Genomic DNA, 26,150 nt, shown 5'->3' with positions numbered 1-26,150 from the left:
CCCACGCGTGCCCCATGACTCCTCATCCCCTCTACAGGACTCGGGGCCGGGGCACAGGGACCAGGTCCTTGCTATGGGAAAGCAAGGACCCCCACTAAGGTCTGACTTCCCCATTCTTTCCTTGCTGCATTTTGCCCCCCAGATTAATTACTGCCTCCATTAGCGGTCCTGCCAAGGATGACCCAGTCGACACAAGGGGTCAAGCCTGGGCTGACGCGGGCAGAGAAGGAGAAATCTGAGACGAAGATTTTCCCTGGAAAGCTGGAAGGAGCTGAGTCAGGCCCCAGAGGGAGCGGGATGAGGGCAGAGCATGACCTTCCCAGCCAGCCGCACCTCACTCGGCAAAACCACTGCCCTGGAGACAGCCGGCACTTGCAGAGACGTGTTTATTAAAGGCACTAAAAGCACCGTGGCTACATCAGTGCAGCCCGACCGGGGGTGTGGGGTTGGGGGGAGGCATTGATGGCCCCAGGATGGCAGTGGCAGAGAGCTCTTTGGTAGGAAGCTGTGCCCAAGCCTTGCAGGAGCAGCCATCTGGCTGGGCTGGCCATCAGCGCACGCTGCCAGCCCACAGCTGGGCCACACCGGGCTGGGGGTGCTGCCAGCCCAGGGGAGCAGTGGGCCAGCAGGGTGGGGGGCATGAGGCACAGACACCCCAGGAATGCAACCAGGGCAGGAAGCCACAGCAGCAGATTGAGGGGTGCCTGGTGGGTTGTCATGGGCAAGGCCCCAGCAGCGGAGCAGGGCCAGGTCTCCAGCCCCAAGCACACAGCAGGGAAGTTGGAGGAGAGTGAGACAGGAGATGGTCCTCACCCACTCAGGGCTGTGTAGGGAGTATCCCTGCCCCAGCACTGAGCTGCCAGGCAGCACAGGAACAGCCCAGCTGTGGCAGACCCCCTCCAACTCCTGCCTCAGCATGGTTGAGCCCACCGTGCTGCGTGGCTCAGGGGCAGGAGATCCATGCAGCATCCCCTTCCCAGGGCTCCTCGGGCCAGTTGAGAAGCACAGAAGAAGCCACCCAGCTATAAGGGGCTCTGGACCCAGCACAGTATCTGGCTGGAGTTGAGCCAGGAGCTGTCAGGAGAGAGGCAGGAGCAAAGGAAAGGGCCAAGGGCCCAGCCTGGCTCCCTGGGGCCAGCAGGGCAGGGGGAGAGGAGCATGCAGGGCCAGGGGCACGTGTGGGCACAGCTGAATTTCCACCCCTCACACATGGGAGAAAGCATGGCTCTTGCACAGCGGCTTGTCCTTCTTGGAGTAGAATGTCTTCCCTTCCAGGTTGGTCTGGCAGATCTGGGGAGGAGAGTGCAGGTGGTCAGGCTGGGGGGCTGAGCCAGCCTCTGGATCCCCCACAGCTCAGCACTGGTGTCACAAAGGGACCAGGGATCACTCCACATGGCCCTGGGACACTGCTAGGGACCAGAAGACTCAGAGCAGAGTCCCAAGTTCCCATAAGGGAGGCAAGCGGGAAAAATTGTGGCAGCAGGTCCCCTGTGCACCCCACCCAGAGCAGGACTGTCGGGGAGAGGCACAGGCCCTGCAGAAGTCGGGGAGGGAGGCACACTGCTCACCGCACAGACAAAGCAAGTGTCGTGCCAGCTGAACCCCAGCGCCTCCAGGAACCGGTCCCCAGCATCGATCTTGAAGTCACAGCCGCGGCACTTGGTGCCAAACATCTTCTCATAGTCTGCGAGGAAAGGCAGAGCCCAGGTCAGCACTTCCATGCACTACAGCTGCTCATCCTAGGGGAGCAGGACTGCAGCTCAGCCAGGATCCCACAGGCACAGCCTGGGGACAACTCTGCCAGCCCCCATCCAGGTGAGATAAAGCCCCAGACACAGGGGAGAGCTGCAGGGTGGCCCAGCCACCACAGGGCTCCAGGGGGAGGAGGAGAACCTCATCTCCCAGGATGCAGCACTTGCTTTGATGTACATCCTCCCTAATTGCCATGGCAACATAGGAGGGATGGCAGTACCCTGCAGCTAGGGAGAACTGGAGGGAGGGCTAAGGCTGTGGGATTGGGATCTCCATGCTCCCCACAGCCCAGGGGGAGCCCCACAGAGCAGGGCAAGCTCATGCCCCCAGCCCTGTGTGCAGCTGTTGTGTCCCAGTGGTGCCCCAGGGCCACATGAGGTAACACATGGGGTCCCTGGGTCCTACCTCTCTCGCAGTAGGGCTGTCCCTCTTCCATGTAGAAGGCTCGGTTGCGGATGGGAGTTTTGCAGGCGTTGCAGGTGAAGCACTGCACGTGCCAGGTCATCTTCAGCGCGTGCATCACCTCCTGGAAGGGAGCCACTGTCAGCCAGGGGCAGGACCACCAAGGTCAGGAAGGGACAAGGAATCCCCTGAGATGGGACCAAGGTGGGAAGGGACAGAGCCAGGCACTCACAGCAGAGGGCAAGGACAGGAGATGAAGGGCAGGCTGAGGGACACTCACCCCAGTGATCTTCTTCTTGCACTTGGCACAGCTGGGTGCGTAGCGCGTGTCGTAGCACTTGGGGCAGAAGATGGAGCCTTTCTCCTCAAAGAAGCCACCCTCATCCAGCACCTTCCTGCACTGGCAGCAGATGAACTCCTCGGGGTGGTAATAATGTCCCAGCGCCACGAGGTACCGTCCCCTGCGGCAGGACAGAGCCACGTCAGCCACGCCGGGGCCCAGCACGCTGGCGTGGCAGTGGTGGCGGCCAGGGCTCACCTGATGACCTTGTTGCACTTGTAGCAGAGGGGGGTGCGGCCGGGCCCCTCGGGGGCTTGCTGGGCTGCCTGCACGATGGAGCTGCGGTTCTGCATGGGGGTCGGCGTGGCCGGCTGGCTGTGCTTGCTCACCACCGTGCTCGTCTTGTCCGGGGCATAGCGCTCGGCAAACGAGGGGTCCACAGCCCAGGGTGGGCGGCTGGTAGGGCTGGGGGTGGCACTGGGGGTCCTGGGGGCTGTGTACACACACAGGTCTTAAGGACAGTGCTGCTGATCCCTCGGCAGCCCCTCCCCAAAAAGCCCAGACATGTTTTGCTCACCCAATCCTGGCTCAGTCTTCATCGTTGCTCCCGGGGACGGGTCCGGCACGGAGACCTGGCTACAGAACAATCAGTTAATCCAGGCTGCCCCGCTCACGCCCACTGCCCGGGGGGCAGGCAGGGCTCCCCACCCCAACAAGCAGGAGGGAGCTGGCCAAGCACCCATGCCCAGGGCTAGCTTGTTTAGTGATGAGGTACTGAGCCAAGGGCCTTCAGTCCTGCCAAGACACACGCCCCCAGGGCTGTGCCCCCACTGTGGTGGTCTGGGGGAGTGGCAGGAGGGAGAGTTCTGGGCTTCTCCAGACTGATCAGAGACCCCAGGGACCACAAAGACTTTGGCTGCCTACTAATATGTGATGACCATCCCCAGTTTCATTGGGGTGCAGGGGGACCTGGACATGATGCAGGTCCCCCCGATGCAGGGAGCCCCAGGGCTCAGCTCAGCAGGGCCGGGAACAGGCATGGCAAGCCAGGACTAAAGAGGCACAGCCCACCAAAAGAGGGGGGACAGGGAGAGAAGGAGAGCCAGTGGCTCTGTGCCTCTCCGAGACAAGTTCAAAAAGCAGATGGCAACAAACCCAACTTTCATTTGTGTCAGAGCAAACTGGGCAGAGCTGGTACCCAAGGGCGATGGCACCAGGGCAGGAGGTGTCACAGAGAGCTAAAGGCAAAAAATGGGGTGCTGTCCCATTTTACTCTGCATGGCTGCAGAGTACTAGGAACAACCCTGACAAGCTATTGACATCCATGAGTTCAGCTGCCCCACAGCCCCACGCCAGGCTTGCAGGACACTGTGCCCCAGGTACAGATGCTGCCCAAATATCACAACAACCCAGTGAGATTTGGCCAGTGCCACCAGCCACTCCCAACCCGCTGTTTCTGGAACAGCATGGCGCAGCTCAGCATTCCCAGCTGAGGGGCAGCAGTGCCCAAGGGGTTCTGCCCAGGACATGCAGCCCCCCAGCTCCTGCTGCCACACACTCCCCTTACCTGGGCTTCCTAACAAACACATCATCATGATCCTCCACTGAGCGCAGCAGGAGAGAAAGGAGGAAACAGTCAGTCCTCAAAGACCGAGGCCCGTGCACAAGAAGAAGGGAAAGGGAAAAGAGGAAAACCAACCTCTCCAGCCACCAACCCCTGCCCCAAAACAAAGCTCTGCCCAGCCACAGGGCAGACCAAGCCCCCAGACTGGTGTCACCACCATGAGACCACACACAGCCCCAGGCAGCTCCCACTGACTCAGCCACCCCACAGGGACCACATGGGGCCAAAACCAACGTTCCAGTGCCACTCCAGACTCTGCTGGACCCTGGCAGCCCAGAGAGAGTCCAGCATCCCCAGCCAGTGCCAGGCCCTGTGGGAACTCACTGCTGCTGTCTGTGCCCGTCAGCTGGGCCAGTTTGCGGAAGGTGCGGGACTGCGAGGTCCCGGTGCGGGGCTGCCAGTCCTCAGAATCCTCTATCAGTCGCAGCTTCCCAGGGTTGCACCCAGGGGTGCTGGGGGGCTCCAGAGGTTGTGGGGGCTGTCTGCGAGTGACAGAGGGCAGGAGCTCAGCCAGCACAATGCACAGACCCTGCTCTGCAACAGGGAAGCACTCCAAAAGGTGTCCCGGCACAATGCCAACACCTTTGCCAGACCCTGGCACTCACCGCTGCTCCACCGTGCCCCAACTGGACCCATAGGAATCCCTGTGGCATCAGAAAAAACGGTGGCACGGCAGTCAGTGGCTGATCCATGGCTCAGCCCACGCTTCCCATACGCACCCACAAACTCAGAGATAGAAGAACCTCATAGAAATGCTGACAGCATTCACTGCTGACCAGCCTTGCAGCTGTTCCATGACCACACAAGACATTGTGCCCTAGGTACAGTGCCCACCCTGTGACTCCAAAAACACCCGGCAAAGTGTTGTGTCTCCAGCCACCCCTACACACTGTGCTGCATATTGGCCTCCCCAGCTTGTGTCAGCAGTGCCCAGCAGGTCTTGCCTGCACACCCATCTGGGGACAAACTGTCTGGCTGGTGGGTGTCCAGGCAGGAACCTCCCAAGGTGAACGTCAAAGCAGTGGCTGAGCACTGGCAGTGCCTGTTGTGGGGTGAGCACAGGGTGGGCTCTGCAGCTCCACCATCAGCTCAGCTCTGGGAGAGGACAGAGAGAAGAATCCACAACAGGGCAAAGAGTTTGCCCAGAGTCATGAGAAGTAGTGATGCTGAGGGGAAATGATCCAGCAGCACTCACTCAGGTCTGCCACACCAGGCTCCCAGGACAATGTGCCCCAGGTGCAGGCACTACGCAGCACCTCCCAACATCCCATAGCCAAATTTTCCAAGTGCCATCAGCCTCCTGCACTCCTTGTATGCCCAAAAGGTGCAGCTCAGCATCCCCAGCTCAGAGCCAGCAGTGCCCAGACACCTGGGACATGGAGCCTCAGCACATGCTCCCCTTACCTGGGCTTTTTAACAATCTCATCCTCACCATCCTCCACTGAATGCAGCAGGAAAGAAAGGGGGACACAGCATCAGTCTGCAGTGACTAATGCCCAGGAAAAGCAGAAAAGGAAAGGAGGAAAACCAACCTCCCCACTCGACATCCCCTCACCCCACCACACAGCCTGCTTGGCCATGGGGCAGAGCATGGCCCTAGACCAGTGACACCACCACAAGCCCACACACAGCCCTGGGCAGCTCCTGCCAGCACAGCTGCCCTTAAGAGGTGACTTGGGGCCAAAATCAAACTCCTGATGCCACATCACCCCACTGCCTCTCCCAGCATCCGGTTACCCCACAACAGGCCCTGTGGGAACTCACTGCCATCTGTGCCCGTCAGCTGGGCCAGTTTGCGGAAGGAGCGGGACTGCGAGGTCCCGGTGCGGGGCTGCCAGCCCTCAGCGTCCTCCAACATCCTCAACTTCCCAGGATCACACCCGGGGGTACTGGGGGGCTCCAGCGGCTGCCTGTGAGTGATAGAGGGCAGGAGCTCAGCCAGCACAAAGCACAGACCCTGCCCAACACCGCAGCACAGGGCAGTGCTGCCAAAGGTGACCTGACACATGGCAACAGCTCTGCCAGATCCTGGCACTCACCGCTGCTCCACTGTGCCCCAGCTGGACCCATGGGAATCCCTGTGACATTGAAAAAAACAGCAGCACAACAGTTACTGTTTTACCATCCCATGCCATACCCAAAGCCCCATGGGGCATGAACCACGTGGAAATACTGACCAGCAGCCTTGCAGCTGCTCCACAGCCGCATGGGACGCAAAGCACCAAGAGCAGTTGCTGCCCAGCTCCTCCGAACATCTCCCGCAAGGTGTTGTGATTGCCATCAGCCACCCCTACCCAGGTGGGTGCTTGGGGCAGGACCCTCCCGAGGTGACGGTCAGAGCAGTGGCTGAGTGCTGGCAGTGCCTCTGTGCAGCTCTGAAAACACCTCAAGTCTGGGAGAGGGGACAGAGAGGGAGGGAAGAACCCCCAGCAGTGCAAAGAGCACCCCCAGAGTGACTGCAAGCAGTGAAGGTGAAGTGGCTGTGGAGGCTGAGCCTGGAATGGGCACCTTGTGGCTCCTGCTGCTGCCCCTTACCTGGGCATTTTAACGGGCTCATCCTCACCATCATCCACTGAGGACACCAAGAGAGAAAGGGGGAGATGGAGTCAGTCCGCAGCAACTGAGGCCCAGGCACAGCAGGAAGGAAGGGGAAGGGAAAGGAAGAAAAAATGCCCTCTCCTCCCACTGCCCCCCCCGTCCCAACACACAGCCCTGCCCAGCCACAAGGCAGAGCACGACTGCAGCCCAGCAGCACCACCATGAGCCCACAAAGCCCTGGGCAACTCCCGCTGGCTCAGCTGCCACAGAGGGGCCAAATGGGGTCAAAAGGAATGCCCTGCTGTAACAATACACCATGGCCTTTATCCAGTTGCCCCAGCAAAGCTGGGCACAGCTGGGCAGTCAGCCAGTGCCAGAGCCCGTGGGAACTCACTGCTGTTAGCGCCCACCAGCCGGGCCAGTTTGCGGAAGGAACGGGACTGGGATGTCCAGGTGTGGGGCTTTGAGTCATCAATGTTCTCTAACATCCGCAGCTTCACAGGGTCACACACAGTGTCACTGGGTGGCTCCAGCAGCTGCGGGGGCTGCCTGTGAGTGACAGAGGGCAGGAGCTCAGCACCAGGATTGGAGCCTGCTCTGGAACAGGGAAGCACCCCCAAAGATGCCCTGGCACATGCCAACACCTCTGCCAGACCCTGGCACTCACCGATGTTGCCCTGTGCCCCAGCTGGACCCATGGGCATCCCTGTGGTAACAGAAAGAATGGTGGCACAAGAGTCAGCGTCTGATCAGCTCACCCCTCCCCATGTACATCCACAGCCCCAGAGACGCACGAGCCTTGTGGAAATGCTGACAGCGTTCACTCCTGATCAGCCTTGCAGCCATTCCATGGCCCCACACAACACTGTGCCCCAGGTCTGGTCTAGTTCCCTACCCTGCAACTCCCAACACCCCCAGCAAGGTGCTGTCAGTGCCACCAGCCACCCCTGCCCACTGTGTCCAGCACACTGTGCTGCATTTTGGCCTCCCCAGCTTGGTGCCAGCAGTGCCCAGTGGGTCCTGCCTGCACACCCAGCATGAGGACACCTCATCTGGGAACAGCCTGCCTGGCTGGTGGGTGTCTGGGCAGGACCCTCCTGAGATGACGGTCAGAGCAGCAGCTGAGCACTGGCAGTGCCTGCTGTGGGGTGAGCACAGGGCAGAGCCTGTGGCTCTGCCAACAGCTTAGTTCTAGGAAGAAGGAAAGGACAGGACAGAGGGTGGAGGATAAGGAGAGAAGAAACAGCAACAGAGCAAAGAGCTTCCCCTGAGTGATTGCAAGCAGTGAGAGAGAACAAGCCATGTGGGCTGAGCCCAGAGTGGGCACCTTGTGGCTCCTGCTGCTGCCCTGGCACACACTCCCCTTACCTGGGCTTTTTAATAATCTCATCCTCACCATCCTCCACTGAGCGCAACAGGAGAGAAAGGGGGAGATGGAGTCAGTCTGCAGCAACTAAGGTCCAGGAAAAGCAGGAAGGGAAAGGAGGAAAACCAACCTCCCCACCCACCATCCCCTCACTCCATCACACAGCCTGCTTGGCCATGGCGAAAAGCATGGCCCCAGACCAGTGGCACCACCACGAGCCCACATGCAGCCACCAGATCTCACTGGTTCAGCTGCCCTCAGGGAGTGACCTGGGGGTAAAAGCCAAGCTCCTGAGTGCTACATCACCCCACTGCCTCTCCCAGCATCCGGTTACCCCACAACAGTCCCACATCCCCAGCCAGTGCCAGGCCCTGTGGGAACTCACTGCCATCTGTGCCCGTCAGCTGGGCCAGTTTGCGGAAGGAGCGGGACTGCAAGGTCCCGGTGCGGGGCTGCCAGTCCTCAGCGTCCTCCAACATCCTCAACTTCCCAGGATCACACCCGGGGGTACTGGGGGGCTCCAGAGGCTGTGGGGGCTGCCTGTGAGTGACAGATGGCAGGAGCTCAGCCAGTACAAAGCACAGACCCTGCCCAACACCGCAGCACAGGGCAGTGCTGCCAAAGGCGCCATGACCAGACCCTGGCACTCACCACTGCTCCACTGTGCCCCAGCTGGACCCATGAGCATCCCTGTGATATTGGAAAGAACGGTAGCACAACACTCAGTATGTGATCATTGCACAGCCCATCCCTCACAAACGCACTCCAGAACTAAGAGAAGTTGGAGACACTCAGCCAGCTCTGCCCTGCCATCCTGCAGCCCCATGCCAGGCTCACGGCACATGGTCCATTGTGCAGAACCTCCCAACGCCCCCAGTAAGGTGTTGTCAGTGCACCAGCCTTCTCCAGAACCGTTTTCCTCAAGAAGCAATGGCAGAGCTTGGCCTCCTCAGCTTGGTGCCAGCTGTGCCCAGCAGGTTCTACCCAGCACAGGACATCTTGTCTGGCCAGTGGGTGTCCTGGCAGGACCCTCCCAAGGTGATGGCCAGAGCAGTGGCTGAGCTCTGGCAGTGCCCATTGTGAGGTGAGTGCAGGGCGAGCTCTGCAGCTCCACCAACAGCTCAACTCTTGGAGAGGGAGAGAAAAAACAGCAACAGAGCAAAGTTTCCCCTAAGTGACTGCAGGCAGCAAGAGAGAACCAGGTGTGTGGGCTGAGCACCCTGTGGCTCCTGCTGCCCCTCTGGCACACGCCCCCCCTTACCTGGGCTTTTTAACAAGCTCGTCCTCACCATCCTCAACTGAGCACAGCAAGAGAGAAAGGGGAGATGGAGTCAGTCTGTGGCAACTGAGGCCCAGAGACAGCGGAAAGGGAAAAGGAACAGGAAAGGGAAAAGGACTCCTCCCACTGCCCACCTGTCCCAACACACAGCCCTGCCTGGCCATGAGGCAGAGCATGGACCCAGCCCAGCAGCACCACCATGAGCCCATGCAGCCCCAGGCTGCTCTGCCTGGCTTAAGTGCCCCATCGGGCCAAAACCAACACTCCACGAGGCACCAAAGCCTTTCTCCAGCTCCAGTTTCCCCAGCAGAGTTGGGCAGTCAGCCAGTGCCAGGCCCTAGGGGAACTCACTGCTGTCTGCGCCCACCAGCCGGGACAGTTTGCGGAAGGAACGGGACTGGGAGGTCCAGCTGTGGGGCTTTGAGTCGTCAATGTCCTCTAACATCCGCAGCTTCACAGGGTCACACACAGGGGTGCTGGGGGACTCCAGCAGCTGTGGGGGCTGCCTGTGAGTGACAGAGTCATCTGTCAAATCTGACAGATCTCCTGGGGCCGTCCCACACCTTGCCCAGCACAGAATCACAGCACACCAGCACCAGAGATACCACACCTTCTCTTACTCCCCACACCCCAACTCCTCCCTCACAAAGGCTGGGCCTGTGAAGGACTGACTCTGGAATGACCACCACCATTCCTGGCAATTTGAAACTGGCCCCAAGGGCCAGAAAGAGAAAGGACAGAGTAAGAATAAGTCAAGGTCAAAAAACACCATCAGGGAAGCTGCACCACAGCCGTCTATGGCAGTGCCACCTGGCCCTGGGCACGGCGCCCAGCACAGCCCATCAGGCCTTGCCCGGCACAGCCACATCTTGGGGAACAGGGAATGGATCACACACAACGACACTCCAGGGCCTCAGCAGCTGGCAGAGACAGGCAGCTGACCCCTCTACAGTGAGGACAGCTTGGTGCCAGGAGTGACCCACCCACATGGGCAGAGCAGGCACCTGCTGCCCATCCCCAGGCTGGCCCTGCCCCAGAGAACAGGGCACTGGCAGGGAAGAGGCATGCAGGGAGGATAGAGAGAGCAGGTAAAAGGCTTACTGACTTGTCAAGGCTCAGCACCTGTAGGGAGAGGGAAAGAGAAAGGGAGGAGAGAAAGAAAGAAAAAGGAAGGTGAAATTAGACCTGCAGCACCCAAGAAGTTTCCAGAGCTCACCTACAGCCTGCATTAATCCCCCTATCCCTGACTCTCACACCCAGCTCACCCAGGGCTGAGAGCACACTGGGACACAGGGGCAGATGCCAGTGGGCCAGACTGTGCTCCCTCAGTCCCCAGAACAGGCCTGGATGCCCAGGGCAGTCAATGCCACATCCCTCCCCATTGCCCAGTTCCTGGGCACTACGGCAGCTCTGGCAGGAGGAGCAGGGACCAGCAGCTGCTGGACACGTGCAGCAGAGTCGGGGGAGAACAGTGTGGCAGAGCTGGAGGTCATCACTCTGCCCAGCCCCCTCCTGCAGCCAAGGGAACATCAAGACCTCCCCAGGCAGGCACCGGCCTGTGGTCACAGCCAGCCACTGTTTCCCTGCCACTGCATATGCCAGCCAGTGTCCTGCTACAGCCACTGTGTCAAGCCTGGCAGGAGTCCCCACAGGCTGACACATCCCCGAGCAAGGGACCGGCACCAGTGCGGCTGTGTGTCCCTGTGTGCGACACGTCTGTTGTGCCACCTCAGCACCAGCCACCGGTTACTCCGGCATGGGCACTGTCACCTGCTCCCACCCAGGGTGCCTGGCATGCAAGGCGCAGCAGGGCCGGGCAGCAGGCTCCCCCCGATCCTCAGGGAGCAGGACGGACAGCAACATACCCGTTGTGCTGGGGGGTGCAGGCGGGCGCCAGGGGCGCGTACGTCACGGGTTTCGTCACCAGCCCGGGCCGTGGGTTCGGAGGTGAGCCGGCCCCAAAGGGCCGAGCTGTTTTGTTGAGGGCGGTGCTGGGAGCGAAGTTATATTTCAGGGGTTCAGAGCAGGGGAGTGAGTCCTGAGCGAGACAAAACACACAGACACGGGCTCACACGTCAAGCAGCATGCAAGGGGCAGCCCTGGGCCAGGCAGCGCAGGAGGCAGCCAGGTAGGAAAGCCGGACAGCACGTGCACCTTTGGAGACCAGGCTCTGCCAGGCTGGCAGTCACTCCACTGGGCACCTGGCCCGGTGACAGCAGATCACAAACCCAGCCTGAGGGTCATTTGAAGATTAGTAGGTGCCCCGGACACTCGCTGCTGCCCGTGGCAGGGCGGTGCATGCACACACGCCGACAGCAACCGTCCCATGGCACAAAGCTGAACACATGCAGGTGGCTTCTGCCCAGGAGCCACCAGTCACCAGCCCCAGCCCTGACTCCCTGTGCCAGAGCACTCCCCAGCACTAGCAAACATGCTGCTGCACCTGCCCGGCCTCCTCCCCTGTGCTGGCCCCTCTGCATCCCTGCCCACACCCAGCACCAGCAGGGGCACAGACAATCTGGGCCCAGGCACCTACTGCGCAGATCCCACTCCCTCTGATCCTCCACAGTGCCAGAGATCAGAGCTGCTCCTCCAGCTAGGTTTCCTAGACCTCCAAACACACCCCAGCCCCCTAAAAGCCCCAGGAGCAAAGTCCATTTGCTTGACTACACTGAAATTCCTTTCCCCTGAGATGAGGCTGAGCTGCCACTGCGGCACCAGGAGCAACACGTACCTTCTGCGGCTTCCCCAGCTGGTTCTGGGCTCTGCAAGAGAGGAGACAGATGGGCAGGTACTGGAGTTGGCCCGGACACCACCAGCATATTGGTACCCCGGGGATGCAGCACCCAACCAAGGGGAAACGTGGCCAGCTGGCACTGCCCTGTGGCTTGCAGTCACGTTAAGCCTTACCCAGGCAAGCAGAGCCCTTGGACAGAGCCAGGGACTTCCAGGCTCTAAGTAAAGAGCAGTGATGCTGGGAGATGGTGATGCCAGGAGGTGACACTGGTCAGAGGGCACTGATTACACTCCAGTCATACCAGAACCCCATGTTTGTGGGACCCACGATTCCTACCTGCTCAAGGTGAGGCAGAGCCTGTCCCCACAGGCACGGATCCTGTTCTGGGCCTCGATGTGTGTCATGGCACTGGTGCTCTCCCCGTCGATGTACAGCACCCAGTCGCCCACTCCCACGCCGGCCTGGGCCGCCTTCCCACCCAGAGTCAGCTGCAGGACAGAGAGAGTTAGGGAGAGCTGGAACAGCCAGGCAGTGATTTGGGAGCAGAGGGCGGGCAGGGGCCTGCCAAGGCCCAGGATCCCCAGCCCAGCACAGGACACCACAGAGAGTTGACCCAGGGGGAAGTAGGGACCCCCACATTACTTCCCATTTCCCAGTGAATGAGCCCAGAGCAGCCTCTTCCCCTTGGCAGCAGCAGAGGGCAAAGCACTTCTCCAGGGCATTACCCAGCCCTTGCCCTCTGGCATGGCTGGGGACCCTGCCAGCACCCCAGGGCCTCATCGCCGTGACGCCAAACACAGAGGCAGTGCTGCCTCAGCCTTGACAAGAAGCCCAGCCATCCCTTGGAGTCATCCCTGTGGTCCTGGGGCAGGAAGAGAGCACAGTGAGTCAGGGCCCGTTGGGCAGCCCACATCTCACTGCAAACCACAGGCATGTCCAGCCCTTCGCCTGGGGTGGGGAAGGACAGGGGAGGCACCCCTTGGGCACTCCCCCAGCCGCCCGCGCTCCCGTCCCGTTCCCACCAGGCACAGACATTACCTCATTCCCACAGAGGAGCAGGAGCCCTCCCGGGGCAGGGAGACACCCGCCCCCACCCACGTTGCCTCACTGGGACTGCCTGGAGCACAGCCACAAGCTCCCCTTCCCGACACAGTGCCAGGGATGTGCCTTGCCCCTGCTATAGCTCCACGGCACGGCTGTACACCAACCCCATGCTGGGAAGTGGAGGCTGCCCTCCCCTCCCACCGGGGATGCACAGCCAGAGGCGAGCAGGGCCCGGAGCACTGCACACAGCTCCCAGGCACTGACAGACAGACAGACAGACGTGGGCAGGCTGCAGCCATTCCTGCTCCTCCAGCATGGAAGAACTCGAGGCGCTTGGACCCAGACCAAGTATTTCCTCAAGTCCTGTTCGACATGAACATAAAAGGAGCGAGCCAGATTCCCAGCACTGTCAGAGGGCTGAAAAATCCCTGCCACTGAGTCCCGGCCCCTCCTTGCAGAACCCGGCTCGCCCTGGAGCCACACATCCCTTCTCTAGGCCAGCACCAGCCCTCCACGCAAGGCCAAACACCACACAGGGGCTGGATGTTGCCCAGTTCCACCTGCATCCCACTGCTATTCCCAGCAGGACATGGGCACCCCCACCCAGTACACCCACACTACTCTCCTGCTCGGCACAGGAGGGTGCCCTCAGCAGCAGTGATGCCCCCAACTCCAGGCCATGCTGCTGCAAGCCCCAGCTTGCTGCCCTGGAGGGCTGGGGAAGGCACGGGGCGGCAATGCGGGTTTGGAGGCAGGAGCAGGAGTAGGGAGAGGTTTTCACACAACTGCCCAGGGAGGGGAGAGCATGTCAGGCTGCGTCATGGAGCCTCACCCAGCCTGGTCAGCACTTCCTGTCCCCCTCCATGCCAACGTGCAGGAAACCCCTTTGACAGGTGCCAGCTCAGCCAGGAGCCATGGCAGTGCCAGCAGTCCTACTTCCCACCCAGACCTGCTAACAAGGGCTTCCTTCCTCCCCTCTCCACCCAGTCTTTTGCTCCCTGAACCTCCACCACCACATCCAGAGATGTGCTCGCCTACTGCCCTGTCCAGGACAGAGCCTTCCTCAGCGCATCCCACAGTGCCTTCCCACCAGTAGCACTGCCAGGATGTGCCACGCAGCATCCAGCTATCCAGACTGCAGTCCTTATCCTGGCTCCAGCACAGGGACCATGGGTCACAGCCTGCCTAGCCAGGGTGTCAACACCCCAGCAGAACCCCATGCCACAGGAGGTGGCACCTCTTTTGTGTGATCAGTGAGCTGAAAGAGCCTCGCTGCTCACCCAGAAGTGCCACAGCAATGGACACAACTGAAAGTCAAGCCAATGGACACACCAGTGCTGCCCACCCCTGCAGACCTGCAGAGCAGGGCCCCACTGCAGCCCACGATGCCGGGGCAGGATGCTTCCTTCCAGCCCGCTGTGGCAGGGCCAGCTCATGGGAAGGAGTGGCCAAGGACAGCAGCATGCTCTGAGCAGGAGCTCTGGGGCTGGGGATGCCTCTGGAGTGCAGAGCAGCACAGGCTCACACCTTCCCATCAGAGCACACCGCCCTGCATGCAGCCCAGCCTCACCAGAGAGCCCACAAATCTGCCTGCATCCCCTGGGAATCTTCTTGCTGCTCCTGTCCTGCCCAGGACAGCAGCACTGCCCAAGCCTCACCAAGCACTGCTTCACGAGGCCCCTGCCCCAGGCTCTGGGAGGCTCCTCCATCCGACCAGACCCTTTGTTAAGAACTGGCTCGCAGCCAAGAGAAACATTTTTTAGAGAATAAACTCGCTGAAGCCGTCTCTGCGTGCTCAGCAGAGATCAGCAGGCCCCGGGGCAGCAGCACTGGCGACTCCAGCCTCAGACAGTGCCCTCAGGGCCCATGCTCCGTGCTGGGATGCTGTGAGATCTGTGCCCTCTGGGACAGGTGTGCAGTGCCAGGAGCAGGTCCCCACAAAGCACTCAATGCCACGAGCAAAGCTGTCCTTTGAGAAGCAGCCTCCGTGCCAGCTGCCCAAGCGCCAGCGGCACAGGCGATGCAGTCACATTCCAAGGCTTATAAGGCAATTGCGTGGCCAAAGCCGTGGCCAGCACCCACCCAGGGACGGGGACCTGCACACATCCAGGGTCAGACCAAGGACTATCACAACAGGAGAGGCTCAAACCAGCGGCCTCGGGCACAACCAGCTGCGGCACAATGGCTCTCACTGGAGAAACGGGAGTTTTGTGGAGGGACTCACATCCCTGTGCAGGCAGCAGTACAGCTTCCCTCTCCATGCCCATTTCAGGAGTGACCTCAGGCACAGAGCTGGGAGCTGTGCTGTGGTAAGGAGGGCAGAAGGGCACTGGCTAGGTCTTGGGATGCCAAGCCCAGTGCTGGGATGCAGACCCGGAAGCCAGTCTCACATCTTAGACAGCAGATCCCCTCCGGCTGTGGTGGGCACACTCCGGAAGGGGCCTCCCCTGCCCCCCTCTGCAGAGGCTGTGCAGAATTTCACGTTTCTGCTTGCAGCTCACTGCCCGGAACACCCCCGTGCTGGGCTGCAGCTGATAAGGAACCAAGGAGGCTACGTGGAGCCAGGCAGGGCAGGATGCAGCATTCCCAGGGCCCCAGCTCATCTACATCCCCCGTACGGCTCTGCCTCAGCCACTGCGGCCTCCCTCCCACAGAGGCAGAAGGAAGGATGGGTGTCACCAGCCTTGGTTTCTCTTACCCTGGAGATGGAGAGCGGCATGCTGAAATCCTTCCCTCCCTGCAGCCTGAAGCCCCAGGGTGCCGGCCCATTCAGCATCACCTTGTAGGACTCCATATCGCCCATCTCTGCAAGGGAAGAGGGTGTGATCCTGGTGTTAGGGTATGTGGAAACAATGCAGGGAGAACAGGCGAGGAGGGGGTTTGGTGCCTGGCAGGGTAGGACAGGAGGCAGGTCACGTTTCCAGCTGTAACTCCACCCTGACTATCCTACACTGTGGTTAGAGACGCACCCCAAATCCATCAGCATCTCCTCCAGCAACGTCAGAGCTGAGGGGCCCAGGCTAACACCAATTAGTGCCAGGGAGCCAGGCACAGCCCTGCAGCCACCCACAGTGGGGTGTCTGTGGGCTCTGCTCTCCTTCCAAACCTGGGATGTGCTCTCCCTTGCAGCACCCCAGGAACTCCCGCTGCTGAGAGCCAAGACTGTTAAGACCACAGAGAAGCAACGGCAGTGTAGGTATAGAAGGATAGGAAGCAGAAGCATTTTTGCCGGATGAATTACCAGCAGCAACACAGGAGCTGCGTGATACCACCCGAGGCGCCTGGCACAGCAGCCAGGCTGGCGCTCCGGCAGCCGGCCGAGCAGATGCTCCCTGGGAGCGAGCCCATCTCCGGGGCTTCTGCAGGAGGGAATCCCGGTGCTCCCCTGCCTGACAGCTGTCAGCCGGCCAAGGCTCCGGACAGAGGGGCCAGCACCAGCCCCTTGCCACCTTTTACCTGGAAGAAGCCGCCAGACCCCCACGAACGGCCCCAGGACCTTCCTCCCGAGGGCGGACACGGCCGGCTGCGGGGCTCCCCACGCCTCGCACGGGCCGGCTGCAGGGCCGGGGGCCAGCGTGCCCCCGCTCTTCCCGGGCCGGTGCGGGCTATATAAGGCGTGTAAGACGACACCAGCCCGCTCCCCGCTCGGGAGGGCCGGAGGAAGAGCTGCGTGTCAGGCATTCCCGGCGCCCGGGAGCCGCGCAAGCCCCAGAGAGCCGCCGGGACGGGGCGGCCCGGGGCGGGCGGATAGCCCCCACTCCTCCCCGGAAGGACAGGGTCCGATTAAAACGGGGGTCCCCAGCGTGCAAAGGCTGGGCAGCCCTTCTCATTGCTGAGAAGCCCCACCCTGACCCGGGGGGCCTCGGGACCCCTCCCCATCCCACACCGCTTCCCCTCCCGGGGGTCGGGGACGCCGGCTCTGCCCCGCACGGGCCCGACCCTGACCACCCGCCTTCCCCGTAAGCCAGGCCTCAACCCTCCACCCCTCACGCCCCCGTCCCCCCCCGCAGAGAACGGAGCCCCTCGCCACGGCCCGGCTTCCCGGACTCACCCGCGGCCAGCGGGGCCCGGCGAAGCGGGCGGTAGCGGAGAGCAGCGGGCCGACACGGGACTCGAACCCGGGCACCGCCCCCGCCCGGCCCGGCCCCACCATATATAGGATCGGGAGGGGGCGGAGCCAGCAGGCGTCCCGGCCAATCACCGTGCGCGCCTCTGCCTGCCGGGGCGGGCACGGCGGCGCCCCCTAGCGGGGAGGCTCGAGCTGCCCCCGCCCGCCCGCCCGCCCGCCCGCCCCACTCCCCGGAGCAGCGGCGGAGCCCGGTCCGGGAAGGGCCTTTATTGACCGAACGGCACCGACCGGCACCGGCCACATCAAGCCCAGTCCCGCGCTCCGGGGCTCTCCCGGCTCAGCAGCCGCACCAGCTTGGCCCGAAGGGTGCTGTGATGCTTGTGCCCGGAGCGCCCTGACAGCGCCTCCTGCCCTCCGCGCCCCCAGCCCGCAGCCCGCGGGTTCTGTGCCATGGCGGCCCGGTTGTCATAGAGGGGCCCCCCCTCATTGCTGTGGCCCTCGGGGGCCTGTCGGCACCCCAGCTCCCACTGCCCTTCCTCCTCTTCTTCCTGGGCCCCGGCTGGACGTGGTTCTGCAGTGAAGATGTTCTCGTAGAGATGCTCAGGGAGTGGCTTGCCCATGGCCCAGGGCTCAGCAGAGTCTGGCTGCCCTGGCACAAAGAGGGGCTGCTGGCCCCGGGCGATGGAGGCATAGACGATGGGGCATGAGCCCTCTGGCTCTGGTGAGGTGAAGCGGAGGAGGTTGGCAGGGGGGTGGGAGGCAGGCTGTGTCCCTCCCAGGGCTGGACTGGGCTGGTGATCATCGTTCCCTGGCCCCCAGGGCTGGGGCTCAAAGCCCTGTGCAAAGAGCTGGGGGTCTGAGACACAGAAGAGTCTGGGGTCTGGGGTGTCCTTGCCCTGCTGCTGGCAGGCAATGGCAGCAGCCACAGCCCGGCAGAGCTCAGGAGCCCGTGGGGTGCTGAAGGTGAAGGTGCCCTCGCCGGAGTCACTGCGGCGGCCAGCCTCGAAGGAGAAGACAGCCTGCAGGGTCAGACGGGGAGGTGAGGGGCTGCCATCCACCCTGGGCAGGCAACAGCCCCAAGAAGGGAGTGGGGGACTCACCTGATCCTGGCCAAACTTGCGAAGGAAGGCGTAGGGCCAGGTGAGCAGGGGCTGGCGGGACTGGGGGTCCTTCAGCGTCAGGCTCTGGGGAAGGGCTGAGAGCAGGTAGTGCCCGTGCAGCCCACAGCGGGTGGCCGCATCTGTCTGGACCACCAGCACCAAGAATTCAGTCACTGCAGGAGCCAAACAAGGCAGGGGTCAGCATTGCAGCACTGAGCTGCAGCCCACCCCAGCCCTATTCACCACCCCTGCACCTACGGTCCTGCCAGGACGAGTAGAGGGAGTTCTCCTCCATGGGGACAGCAGGGCCAGGCTGGGAACAGGCACTACTCGGCCTTGTCTCTTTTGCACCCTGAAATAAATGGATGTGAGTATGACCTGGGACATGGCGGGGGTGCACAAATTCCCTGCCTGTTCTGGAGCTTCTCAGCTCACCAAAATACGGCTCTTGGCTCTGCCAGACCCCTTGGTACCTGGAAGGCCAGCTGGCAGAGCTGGGTGATCCATTCATCGCGCTGCTCAGCTGCCAGCACATAGCTCTTCTCTGTGGTGGTGAGGTAGAAGGCGGCAGTGGCTTTGGGGCAGCTCTCTGTGCCCGCCGGGCCCACAGAGACGCAGTCAGAGAGGCGGATCACCCGGCGGGCACACCGTTGCAGGGACGGCTTCTCTGGGATCGTGCCATCATCCCGCACATCGAACTTCTCCATGCGGGCCACGCCGGACGGGCTGGCGGCAAACAGCTGGGCTCGCATCTTCCTCCAGGACCTCTAATGCATGGAAAGGGCAAAGGCAGGGAAAAAACGGGTCAGCGAAGAGCTGGCCACTGCATCCGGCAGCACTGCCCTCCACACAGAGCTAGCAGTGCTCAGGAAGAGCCATACAGGGCACGAGGGGCATAGGGGAGTCCCGGCCTGCACCCAACAGATGCTGTTAGAGGGCACAGAGAACAGGGGCCAGCACAGCCCCCTGAACTGTGGGGCAGGGCAGGCCCAAAGCTGGGCTGAGGGGGGCCTTGCCCCGGGCAGGCTTGCTATGGCTCACTGGGTGAGTCACACTCACTCCCAGCTCCCTGAGCACCAGGTCCTGCTCTTTGTTCCCTGCTGCAAGTGCTGGCCTGCCGACCTGCAGCTGAGCTCTCAAGCTGTTCTCAGGACAGACCCTGATGCAAATTAAAGCCATTTTGAGCTGCTGAGGCTCCTGCTGGCAGCCTCACATCTGCTGAGCAGCCCGCTTCCTCCCAGGGGAGCCTCTGCAGCACCAGCACCTTCCACCTTCCCAGTCTGTCATGGGATAGCGGGGGCGCGTGCCACCATGTACCCCAAAAGTGCAGCAGAGCCTCCACCCTGCAGGAACCAGGCACAGCCAAGCACCCAAAATACCCACCGCCCCCAGCCCACCTGCCTCCTCCATGGCAGGTCACCAGCTCCTCACACACAGGGCTGCCTGCTGAGCTTTTAGGGCTTGGCTCTTGTTTGGCAGGGAGGTCAGAGTGTGATTGCAGCCCCACATATCCTCTGAGACCCCCTCAGGACATGGCCACCCTGCCAAGGGTGCAGCAGGACCTACTTTGCCAATACCCAACAGCCGCCTGGAGCCGGCCCGACGCCGGGTACTCTCACCATGTCACCCATACCCTGCCCCAAGGGCTGCGGCACTCAGTGCCCCCTCCAAGGGCACAGAGGAGCAGCCCAAGCCATGAGGGTGCTGCTGGATGGTGCTGGCCCCCCAGGGCCAGGCCGATGGAGGGCACAGGGACACATCCCACGTGCTGCCCCAGGGCCCCGCTCCCACACACACACACGCTGGAGCTGCGCCGCATTAACGCACGTTTATTCTTCCATTGCGACTCACGCCGTGACCAAGCAAGAAAGGACCCAGCACACGGGCAAGCCAGAGTGGGTGCCCACAGAGATGAGCCCCCTCATCTCATAAGGCAAGGGAAAGCCCCACTTATGGGGCTGCTGAGCCCATGGCTCCCTCAAGGACAGCTCAGATGGGTCTGGCCCCAGTCACCCCTTCCCAGGCTGCTGAGGGCCCAGGCCTGGCATCACGACAAACCAGGGCAAACCCTCTACCAACCCCAAATCCACCCTTTACCTTTCCAAATTTGGTGTGCTGCACATAGAGGATCCCATCCTTCACGGGTCTCTCCATGGGCCCAGTTCACCCTGGTGGCCAGTGCAAGGATCAGGGACTCGGGCCACCCACAGCAGAGAAAATGTGACTGCTGCAGTCGAAGGAAAGGCATGGGGCAGACTTCCTTCTCAGAGAGACTTCCCCTTTTTGGGGTGTGGGATGGGGGGCAGAGGCTGGGCCATAGGAGGTGTCCATGTGCCCGCCCTCCCCCTCACAGCAGGGCAGTGGGGCAGAACGCGGGGGCAGAGCACAGGAAGCACCTCGGGGAGCGCCTGACACGAGCACGGCACGCTCCACCTCACCCTGGCTGCATCCTCCCAAGCATGTCTGGGGAGATGGGAACAGCCACCCACTGTTGAGGAAAATGGACCCAGAAAAACTCCGTGGATTTGTGAGGAGCAACACAAGACCCTGACCTCACCCCTGCAGGGGGCTGGCAGGGACAGCTGGCAGCTGGCCAGATCAGTCCTCCCACCTGGGGCTTCCCCTCGCCCTGAGGCAGCACTACCTGCTTGCCCAACACACCATGATGTAACGGGCTGTTGCAGCACAGCTCCATACATTTCCTTCCGGGGCAGGAGCTTCGTCAGGCTGAGCTGGCAACAGTCCCAGTGACAAAAATTCTGGAGAAGGGGCCACAGCAGTGTAAGACAGGCCTCTGGGCTGAGAGGGAACCCAGGCCCATCCAGGGGCAGCACACTCTCCAGGCTAGAAGTCCATAGAGCTGTGGGCCAGGTAGTCCTTGCGGCCGATGTTGCTGACTTGCTTGGTCTGCATTGCCTCCAGCTTGGGGCAGTCAGTGATGCGATGGCCCAGGCCGCCACAGAAGGCACAGCCCCTCTCACCTGCGACAGGAGGGACAGGGTCAAGGCCAGGACAGCACAGTGCCACGCCAGGACAGCAGTCCCCACCCCAGAGAAAAGGGGGTACACCAGTGTCTCCCCAGTGCTGTGGCACGGGGAGCTGGAGGGTCCCGTCTGGAGCCCAAGTTTCGTAGCAGCCCCGTGAGGGTCCCTGTGTCAGCCTGGGGTCTCTCACCTCCGATTTCCAGCATGGTCTCATCCCCACAATGCAGCACCTGGAGCACAGGTGGCACCTTCTGCTTCGCCTCCAGGAGCAGAGCCTTCAAGTCCATCAGCACCGACTCATCTGGGGGCAGAGACACAGGTCAGGCAAAGCCCTCCTGCTTGCTCAGAACATCCCCTCTTGCCACTGCCCAGCTGCCTCCTCCAGCCCCCAGCCCCGTGCTGTTCCTCACCACAGGCCTTGTTGATGAAGGTGGTGGCAATGCCGGTGTTGCCTGAACGGCCTGTACGCCCGATGCGGTGAACTGTGGAGACAGGGATGGGATCAACCCCAGGTGAGCACAGTGTGACAGACCATCCCTGCCCCAAGGCACTGCAGAGACAGGCACAAAGCCTTGCTGGCCTCCTGACCCCTCCCACAAGGCCCAGTGCCTACCATAGTTCTCAATCTCCTCTGGCATGTCGTAGTTGATGACGTGCTGAATAGCTGGGAAGTCCAGGCCCTTGGAAGCGACATCAGTGGCAACCAGGACATCCTTCTTCCCATCCCGGAAGGCCTCAATGGCTTTTGTCCGTTCTTCCTGATCTGCAAAGGCCCAGCAAAGAAGATCAGCGAGGGCAGAGCTCTCAGCTCTACCTACTGCAGCAAAGACTATGGCCTCAGAGTCAAGCTCTAAATGGGGCCTCTAAATCCCACAGGGACCTGCACTGTGTTTACACCTGCTACATACAACGTGGAGCTCACTCCTGACACTGCCACAGCCCTTCCTTACACCCCCAACCACTGCTTCGGGCCGGCACCTTCCATGGCCACACACATTCCTGGCAGGAGGGGGGGACACACCAGGAGCCCAGGCCTCTCTGGGACTCTCACTGACCTTTCCCTCCATGGATGGCCACAGCTTCCACACCCTTGAGCAGTAGGTACTCGTGGATTGCATCGACATCTGCCTTCTTCTCTGCGAAGATCAGCACCTGTGGCAGCACAGGCATATCAGAGCCCGTTCTGCAGGCTGGCACTGCAGGCACTAGCACAGCCCCCTGGGGAAGCCCATTCCCTCTTGTTGAGCAGAGTGCACAGCACTGCTGATCCCAGAACCTGCTCATATGTGAAGCATGGCTCAGTCACACGCCCACACCGCACAGGGGGTCCCCCCCACCAACTCCCCCCATGCCCCAGCATGACCACATTGGCCCCAGCATACTCACAGGTGGAGGGGTCTTCTGCAGGCACTCCAGCAGGTACACCATCTTGGCCTCCTCTTTCACATATTCCACCTCCTAGGAACAAGCAGAGACATTGGTCAGGCAGCAGAGGAACTGCCACTGCTTGGTATCCCTTAGCCAGCTGGGAAGGAGAGCCACAAACCCCAGCTCCCTGGCAGTAGAAGGAATTAAGTGCCCTCATGAATGTTTCTGGCCTCCCACACAGGCACGAGGGAGCACCCGAACACCTCACCTGCACAACATCCAGGCTGGCAGCACCCGCTCGCCCAACATTAATGGTGATGGGCTTCACCAGGGCACTCTTGGCAAAGTTCTGGATCTTCTTGGGCATTGTGGCACTGAAGAGGAGGGTTTGCCGCTGGCCCTGCACAGGGAAGAAGCCTTTAGCACTCACCCAACCTGGCATATGCAGGACTGAGGTTCAGGGTATTCCTATTGCGGCAGTTCAGTACCTTGAAGTAGGAGAAGATGGTACGGATGTCCCCCTCAAAGCCCATATCGATCATCCTGTCAGCCTCATCCAAGGCCAGGTACCGGCAGATGTCCAGGCTCACCATCTTCTTCTGCAGCAGGTCCATCAGGCGCCCGGGGGTTGCCACCATCATGTGTACCCCACTGCGGGATGACAGGAGGCTACAGTCAGGCCCTCGGCATTCCTGCCCCATGCAGGACACCACTTTCACCTCCACACTGTCCTGAAGCCAAGGTGCCACTCCTTAGCCCCCTGCCAGAAAACAGAGCAGCTCCAGCATGGACTTCCCCAGAAGGTCTTACTGTTTGATGGTCTCCATCTGCTCCTTGACAGACATGCCCCCGATGCAGAGGGCGCAGCGCAGCGGGGGCAGCCCATCCTCCTGCAGCAGACGACAGTAGTACTCCAGGATGCCGTGGGTCTGCCGGGCCAACTCCCGCTGTGGAGACAAAACCAGCTCGTTCCTACACCTCTGTGCAGGCAGAATTTAGGACTGTCACTCCAAGTCAATGACAGCCTCCTCCTGGCACTCACCGAGGGACAGATGATGAGTCCGTAGGGTCCCTCTCGCTTAGAGAATGGCAATCTCTTCTCCTGCTCCAGGCAGAACATGATCACCGGGAGGGTGAACACTAAGGTCTTCCCAGAGCCAGTGAATGCAATGCCAATCATGTCCCTTCCTGACAGGCTGCCAGAGAAACAGGACTGATGGAGTGGAGGAACATCACAGAGCAGCTCAAACCTCCAGGGCTGAGCAAGGTGACAGGGTGCATCTGTCACCAGGGAAGAGCGCCCTTGAGTGGGCTGTGGGAGCAACCGTACTCTGGGATGGGGACAGAGCACTCACATTGTGGGGATGCCTTGGATCTGTATGGGTGTTGGCTGCTGGATTCCTTTTTTCTTCAGGCCTCTCAGGATAGCTGTCAGAGAACAAGGAACAACGCCACGTTCATGACCTGAACTATTTCCTCTCTTTTCTCACTCAGGTCCCAGCAGCAGCTCTTCTACCAGTGACAAACACCCCTCAGGCCAAGAGCCAAGGAAAAAGGTGGGATCCCTTCCAGGCTCCTCTCCTGGCCTACCTGCTGGGAACTTCATCTCCTTGAAGCTCTTGATGGGGGGTGGGATGCCCTCCCCCTCCACCAGGATGTGGTACTTCTTGCGCACGCGGTCGTGTCGTGCCTCCGACATGCCCAGGATGTAGCGAGGGGCTCTCCAGCTGTGAGAGCAACAGAAACAAGTCACGGTGCAGAATGAGGCCAGGGCTCCACAACCAGCAGCTCCCATGGAGGAATTCAGGGGAACTCCGTTAGGCTCCAATATCCCCTCAGACAAAACAGGTAACCCCAAGGGGCTCCATGGAGTGAGCACAGGAACAGATCTGAGCCAGTTCCATGCATTAAACCCGTCCTCAAAATCTCAGTCAAAAGTGCTAAGCTAACAGCTGAGAACAGCTTATGGATGGTGGATGGAACACACCAAAAACATCTGGACACACCTCAACCATCTCCCTCACATTGCCTCAGAATCACTGAAGTTGAAAAAGACTTTTGAGGCCATTGAGTCCAATCTTTGATCAATTACCACCTCGACAATGCTGCCTCGAGCAGCACTGGCTCCAAAGGCTTCTCCAGACTCTTTCTCTGACTTAGTGACCTCCCAAACCTGAAGAACAACCCTCAGACCTTTAAGTTTAACATAAATGTCCTTTATCAAGTCTTACTGGACACAAAACAACATCCAATGTGACTCAACAGTGCTTGATTTTACAGATGATGACACAAAATCAGTCACTCAGGCAACAGGCTGCAGAGCCACACTGCTCTTGCAAGACTCTCTGGCCTTTAGCTCTCTTCAGCCACGATGAAGTGATGTTTTCAGAAAGACAGCTTCTGACCTGTGCCGTGAAACTTACCTGGTTTTGATGGGGTCATCATAGGTGATGCCCTTGGCCATCTCCTTCACTGACATCAGAGCTGCAGAAACAAAGATGATCAGAGCAAACTCTGCACATCCACATCAACCACACCGAGAGCTACGTGGGCTAACAGTTTGGGAGATCATGTCTGGAGAGAGAAGAGGAGAAGCAGCAGCACTGACAGCCCCTCTGGCACACGAACACCAAGTGCTGCTGTGCCCTGAGCCCTGTCACAGCCGCGTCGCAGCTAAGCCAGGCAGTGCCAACTGAGGGGACCCACTGTCACCTCCGGTCCCACTCCTGAGTATGAGCGTCCCCAAGGCAGGGAACAGCTCTCCTGTTATCCTGGGAGCTCTGGAGACAGATCTGAAACATAAAGCTCCCACTCACCTCGGCCCTCTGCCACGCTCTCCAGGATCTTCTCTTCCTCCTTCAGCTGCTTCTCCTTGGCTGACTCCTTCCGAGCTGGGGGAGAGCCAAGAAACAATGAGGGGGTTTGCTTCGCTGAAAGCCACCCAGTCCTTGCACCAGCTCCTCCCTTACCTTCCGCCTTCTCCTTGAGGTGCTGGTGCTGGTCCAGCAGACTGATGTTGGACTGGGGCCCCAGCGGGATGTCATCCTCGTCCCCGCGCTGTTCGCTCCCGCTGTCCCGCTGCTCCTCCTCCGACACCACCTTCCGCCGCATCTGCAGCAGCTTCTGCAGCTGGAAGGACGCAGATGGGGGCGGAGTGAGCGGCCTCGCGGCGGGAGGGCCGCTCGGAGCCCTCCCCGGGCAGCTCCGTTACCCCCATTACCATCTGCTGCTTGCGCTGCTTGACGGGCACGTAGGGCACATAGTCGTCATCATCCTCTCCGGACAGGTCGGACGTGTCCGCCGGCTCCTCGCGCTGCCTCTGTGGGGAGACACGCGGTGAGGGGAGCCCGGTGCGGCACCAGAAGCACAGAGCGGGCGGTACCGGGGGCCGCGCCCGCTCCCACCTTCCGCTCCGCCACAGCTTCCATGGCTCCTTCCCGGAAGAGATCCAGGAAGTTACGTCAGCCCCCATGGCGCCATCGCTTAGCAACGCGCAGAGCGCGCCACTGGGCGGGAGCTGCGACTCGGCACGACGGATCCCCGCGGCGGCCAAACTTGCGCAGAATGCCTTCTACATTCCCCCTCCCTTTTATCCCGCCTCCCAACT

The 26,150-nt window shown here is 61.0% G+C and overlaps 3 protein-coding genes across 9 annotated transcripts; all 3 read right to left on the bottom strand.

Moving 5' to 3' along the window:
- Positions 1 to 368: 368 nt before the first annotated feature.
- PDLIM7 (PDZ and LIM domain 7) lies at positions 369 to 17,137 on the bottom strand. 7 transcript variants are annotated; one of them, XM_066196919.1, is made up of 25 exons: positions 17,074 to 17,137; positions 15,721 to 15,827; positions 12,315 to 12,466; positions 11,976 to 12,006; positions 10,347 to 10,363; positions 9,593 to 9,747; positions 9,224 to 9,260; positions 8,614 to 8,652; positions 8,348 to 8,502; positions 7,965 to 8,001; positions 7,264 to 7,302; positions 6,991 to 7,145; positions 6,594 to 6,630; positions 6,098 to 6,136; positions 5,823 to 5,968; positions 5,463 to 5,499; positions 4,664 to 4,702; positions 4,383 to 4,540; positions 4,002 to 4,038; positions 3,012 to 3,070; positions 2,693 to 2,927; positions 2,435 to 2,615; positions 2,158 to 2,278; positions 1,569 to 1,684; positions 369 to 1,290 (listed from the first exon to the last, which is right to left on the bottom strand). In XM_066196919.1, exons 2-25 carry the CDS (start codon positions 15,823 to 15,825, stop codon positions 1,204 to 1,206), a joined length of 2,214 nt encoding a protein of 737 aa, XP_066053016.1. In that variant the 5' UTR covers positions 15,826 to 15,827; positions 17,074 to 17,137; the 3' UTR covers positions 369 to 1,203. The 7 variants fall into 7 exon arrangements, with proteins under 7 accessions (XP_066053016.1, XP_066053017.1, XP_066053019.1 ...); XM_066196920.1 differs by lacking the exon at positions 17,074 to 17,137 and adding an exon at positions 16,479 to 16,572; XM_066196922.1 differs by lacking the exons at positions 4,664 to 4,702; positions 5,463 to 5,499; positions 5,823 to 5,968.
- Positions 17,138 to 17,360: 223 nt separating this feature from the next.
- DOK3 (docking protein 3) lies at positions 17,361 to 20,352 on the bottom strand. Its single transcript, XM_066197131.1, has 5 exons — positions 20,289 to 20,352; positions 18,665 to 18,958; positions 18,450 to 18,543; positions 18,192 to 18,364; positions 17,361 to 18,110 (listed from the first exon to the last, which is right to left on the bottom strand). Exons 1-5 carry the CDS (start codon positions 20,343 to 20,345, stop codon positions 17,394 to 17,396), a joined length of 1,335 nt encoding a protein of 444 aa, XP_066053228.1. The 5' UTR covers positions 20,346 to 20,352; the 3' UTR covers positions 17,361 to 17,393.
- A 675-nt stretch (positions 20,353 to 21,027) lies between these two features.
- Positions 21,028 to 25,981, bottom strand: DDX41 (DEAD-box helicase 41). Its single transcript, XM_066197130.1, has 17 exons — positions 25,948 to 25,981; positions 25,764 to 25,862; positions 25,513 to 25,672; positions 25,360 to 25,434; positions 24,967 to 25,027; positions 24,134 to 24,270; positions 23,899 to 23,971; positions 23,586 to 23,739; positions 23,354 to 23,490; positions 23,032 to 23,194; positions 22,812 to 22,943; positions 22,562 to 22,633; positions 22,231 to 22,327; positions 21,789 to 21,938; positions 21,586 to 21,657; positions 21,366 to 21,476; positions 21,028 to 21,172 (listed from the first exon to the last, which is right to left on the bottom strand). Exons 1-17 carry the CDS (start codon positions 25,969 to 25,971, stop codon positions 21,036 to 21,038), a joined length of 1,854 nt encoding a protein of 617 aa, XP_066053227.1. The 5' UTR covers positions 25,972 to 25,981; the 3' UTR covers positions 21,028 to 21,035.
- Positions 25,982 to 26,150: the final 169 nt, after the last annotated feature.

The sequence above is a fragment of the Chamaea fasciata genome, unplaced genomic scaffold (genome assembly GCF_029207755.1).
Source record: "Chamaea fasciata isolate MVZ Bird 193981 ecotype frontalis unplaced genomic scaffold, bChaFas1.0.hap1 SCAF_15, whole genome shotgun sequence".
Classification (NCBI taxonomy): domain Eukaryota; kingdom Metazoa; phylum Chordata; class Aves; order Passeriformes; family Sylviidae; genus Chamaea; species Chamaea fasciata.
Note: the sequence above shows the minus strand (reverse complement) of the source record. Positions and strands in the feature narration are given on the sequence as shown.

Excerpts from the sequence above, each read along its gene's own strand:
- PDLIM7 (XM_066196919.1), bottom strand. The coding sequence starts at position 15,825 with ATGGGCGATATGGAGTCCTACAAGGTGATGCTGAATGGGCCGGCACCC. Across the intron at positions 12,007-12,314 it reads CTCTGCCTCACCTTGAGCAG|AGCCCAGAACCAGCTGGGGA; the intron begins GTAGGAATCGTG and ends CCTCTCTTGCAG. Across the intron at positions 6,137-6,593 it reads GAGCCCGTTAAAATGCCCAG|GGATTCCCATGGGTCCAGCT; the intron begins GTAAGGGGCAGC and ends TCAATGTCACAG.
- DOK3 (XM_066197131.1), bottom strand. The coding sequence starts at position 20,345 with ATGGAGAGACCCGTGAAGGATGGGATCCTCTATGTGCAGCACACCAAA. Across the intron at positions 18,959-20,288 it reads AGCACACCAAATTTGGAAAG|AGGTCCTGGAGGAAGATGCG; the intron begins GTAAAGGGTGGA and ends TCCATGCATTAG. Across the intron at positions 18,111-18,191 it reads GCAAGTTTGGCCAGGATCAG|GCTGTCTTCTCCTTCGAGGC; the intron begins GTGAGTCCCCCA and ends CTGACCCTGCAG.
- DDX41 (XM_066197130.1), bottom strand. The coding sequence starts at position 25,971 with ATGGAAGCTGTGGCGGAGCGGAAG. Across the intron at positions 25,673-25,763 it reads AGCAGCGCAAGCAGCAGATG|CTGCAGAAGCTGCTGCAGAT; the intron begins GTAATGGGGGTA and ends GCGTCCTTCCAG. Across the intron at positions 25,028-25,359 it reads GAGCGTGGCAGAGGGCCGAG|CTCTGATGTCAGTGAAGGAG; the intron begins GTGAGTGGGAGC and ends TTGTTTCTGCAG.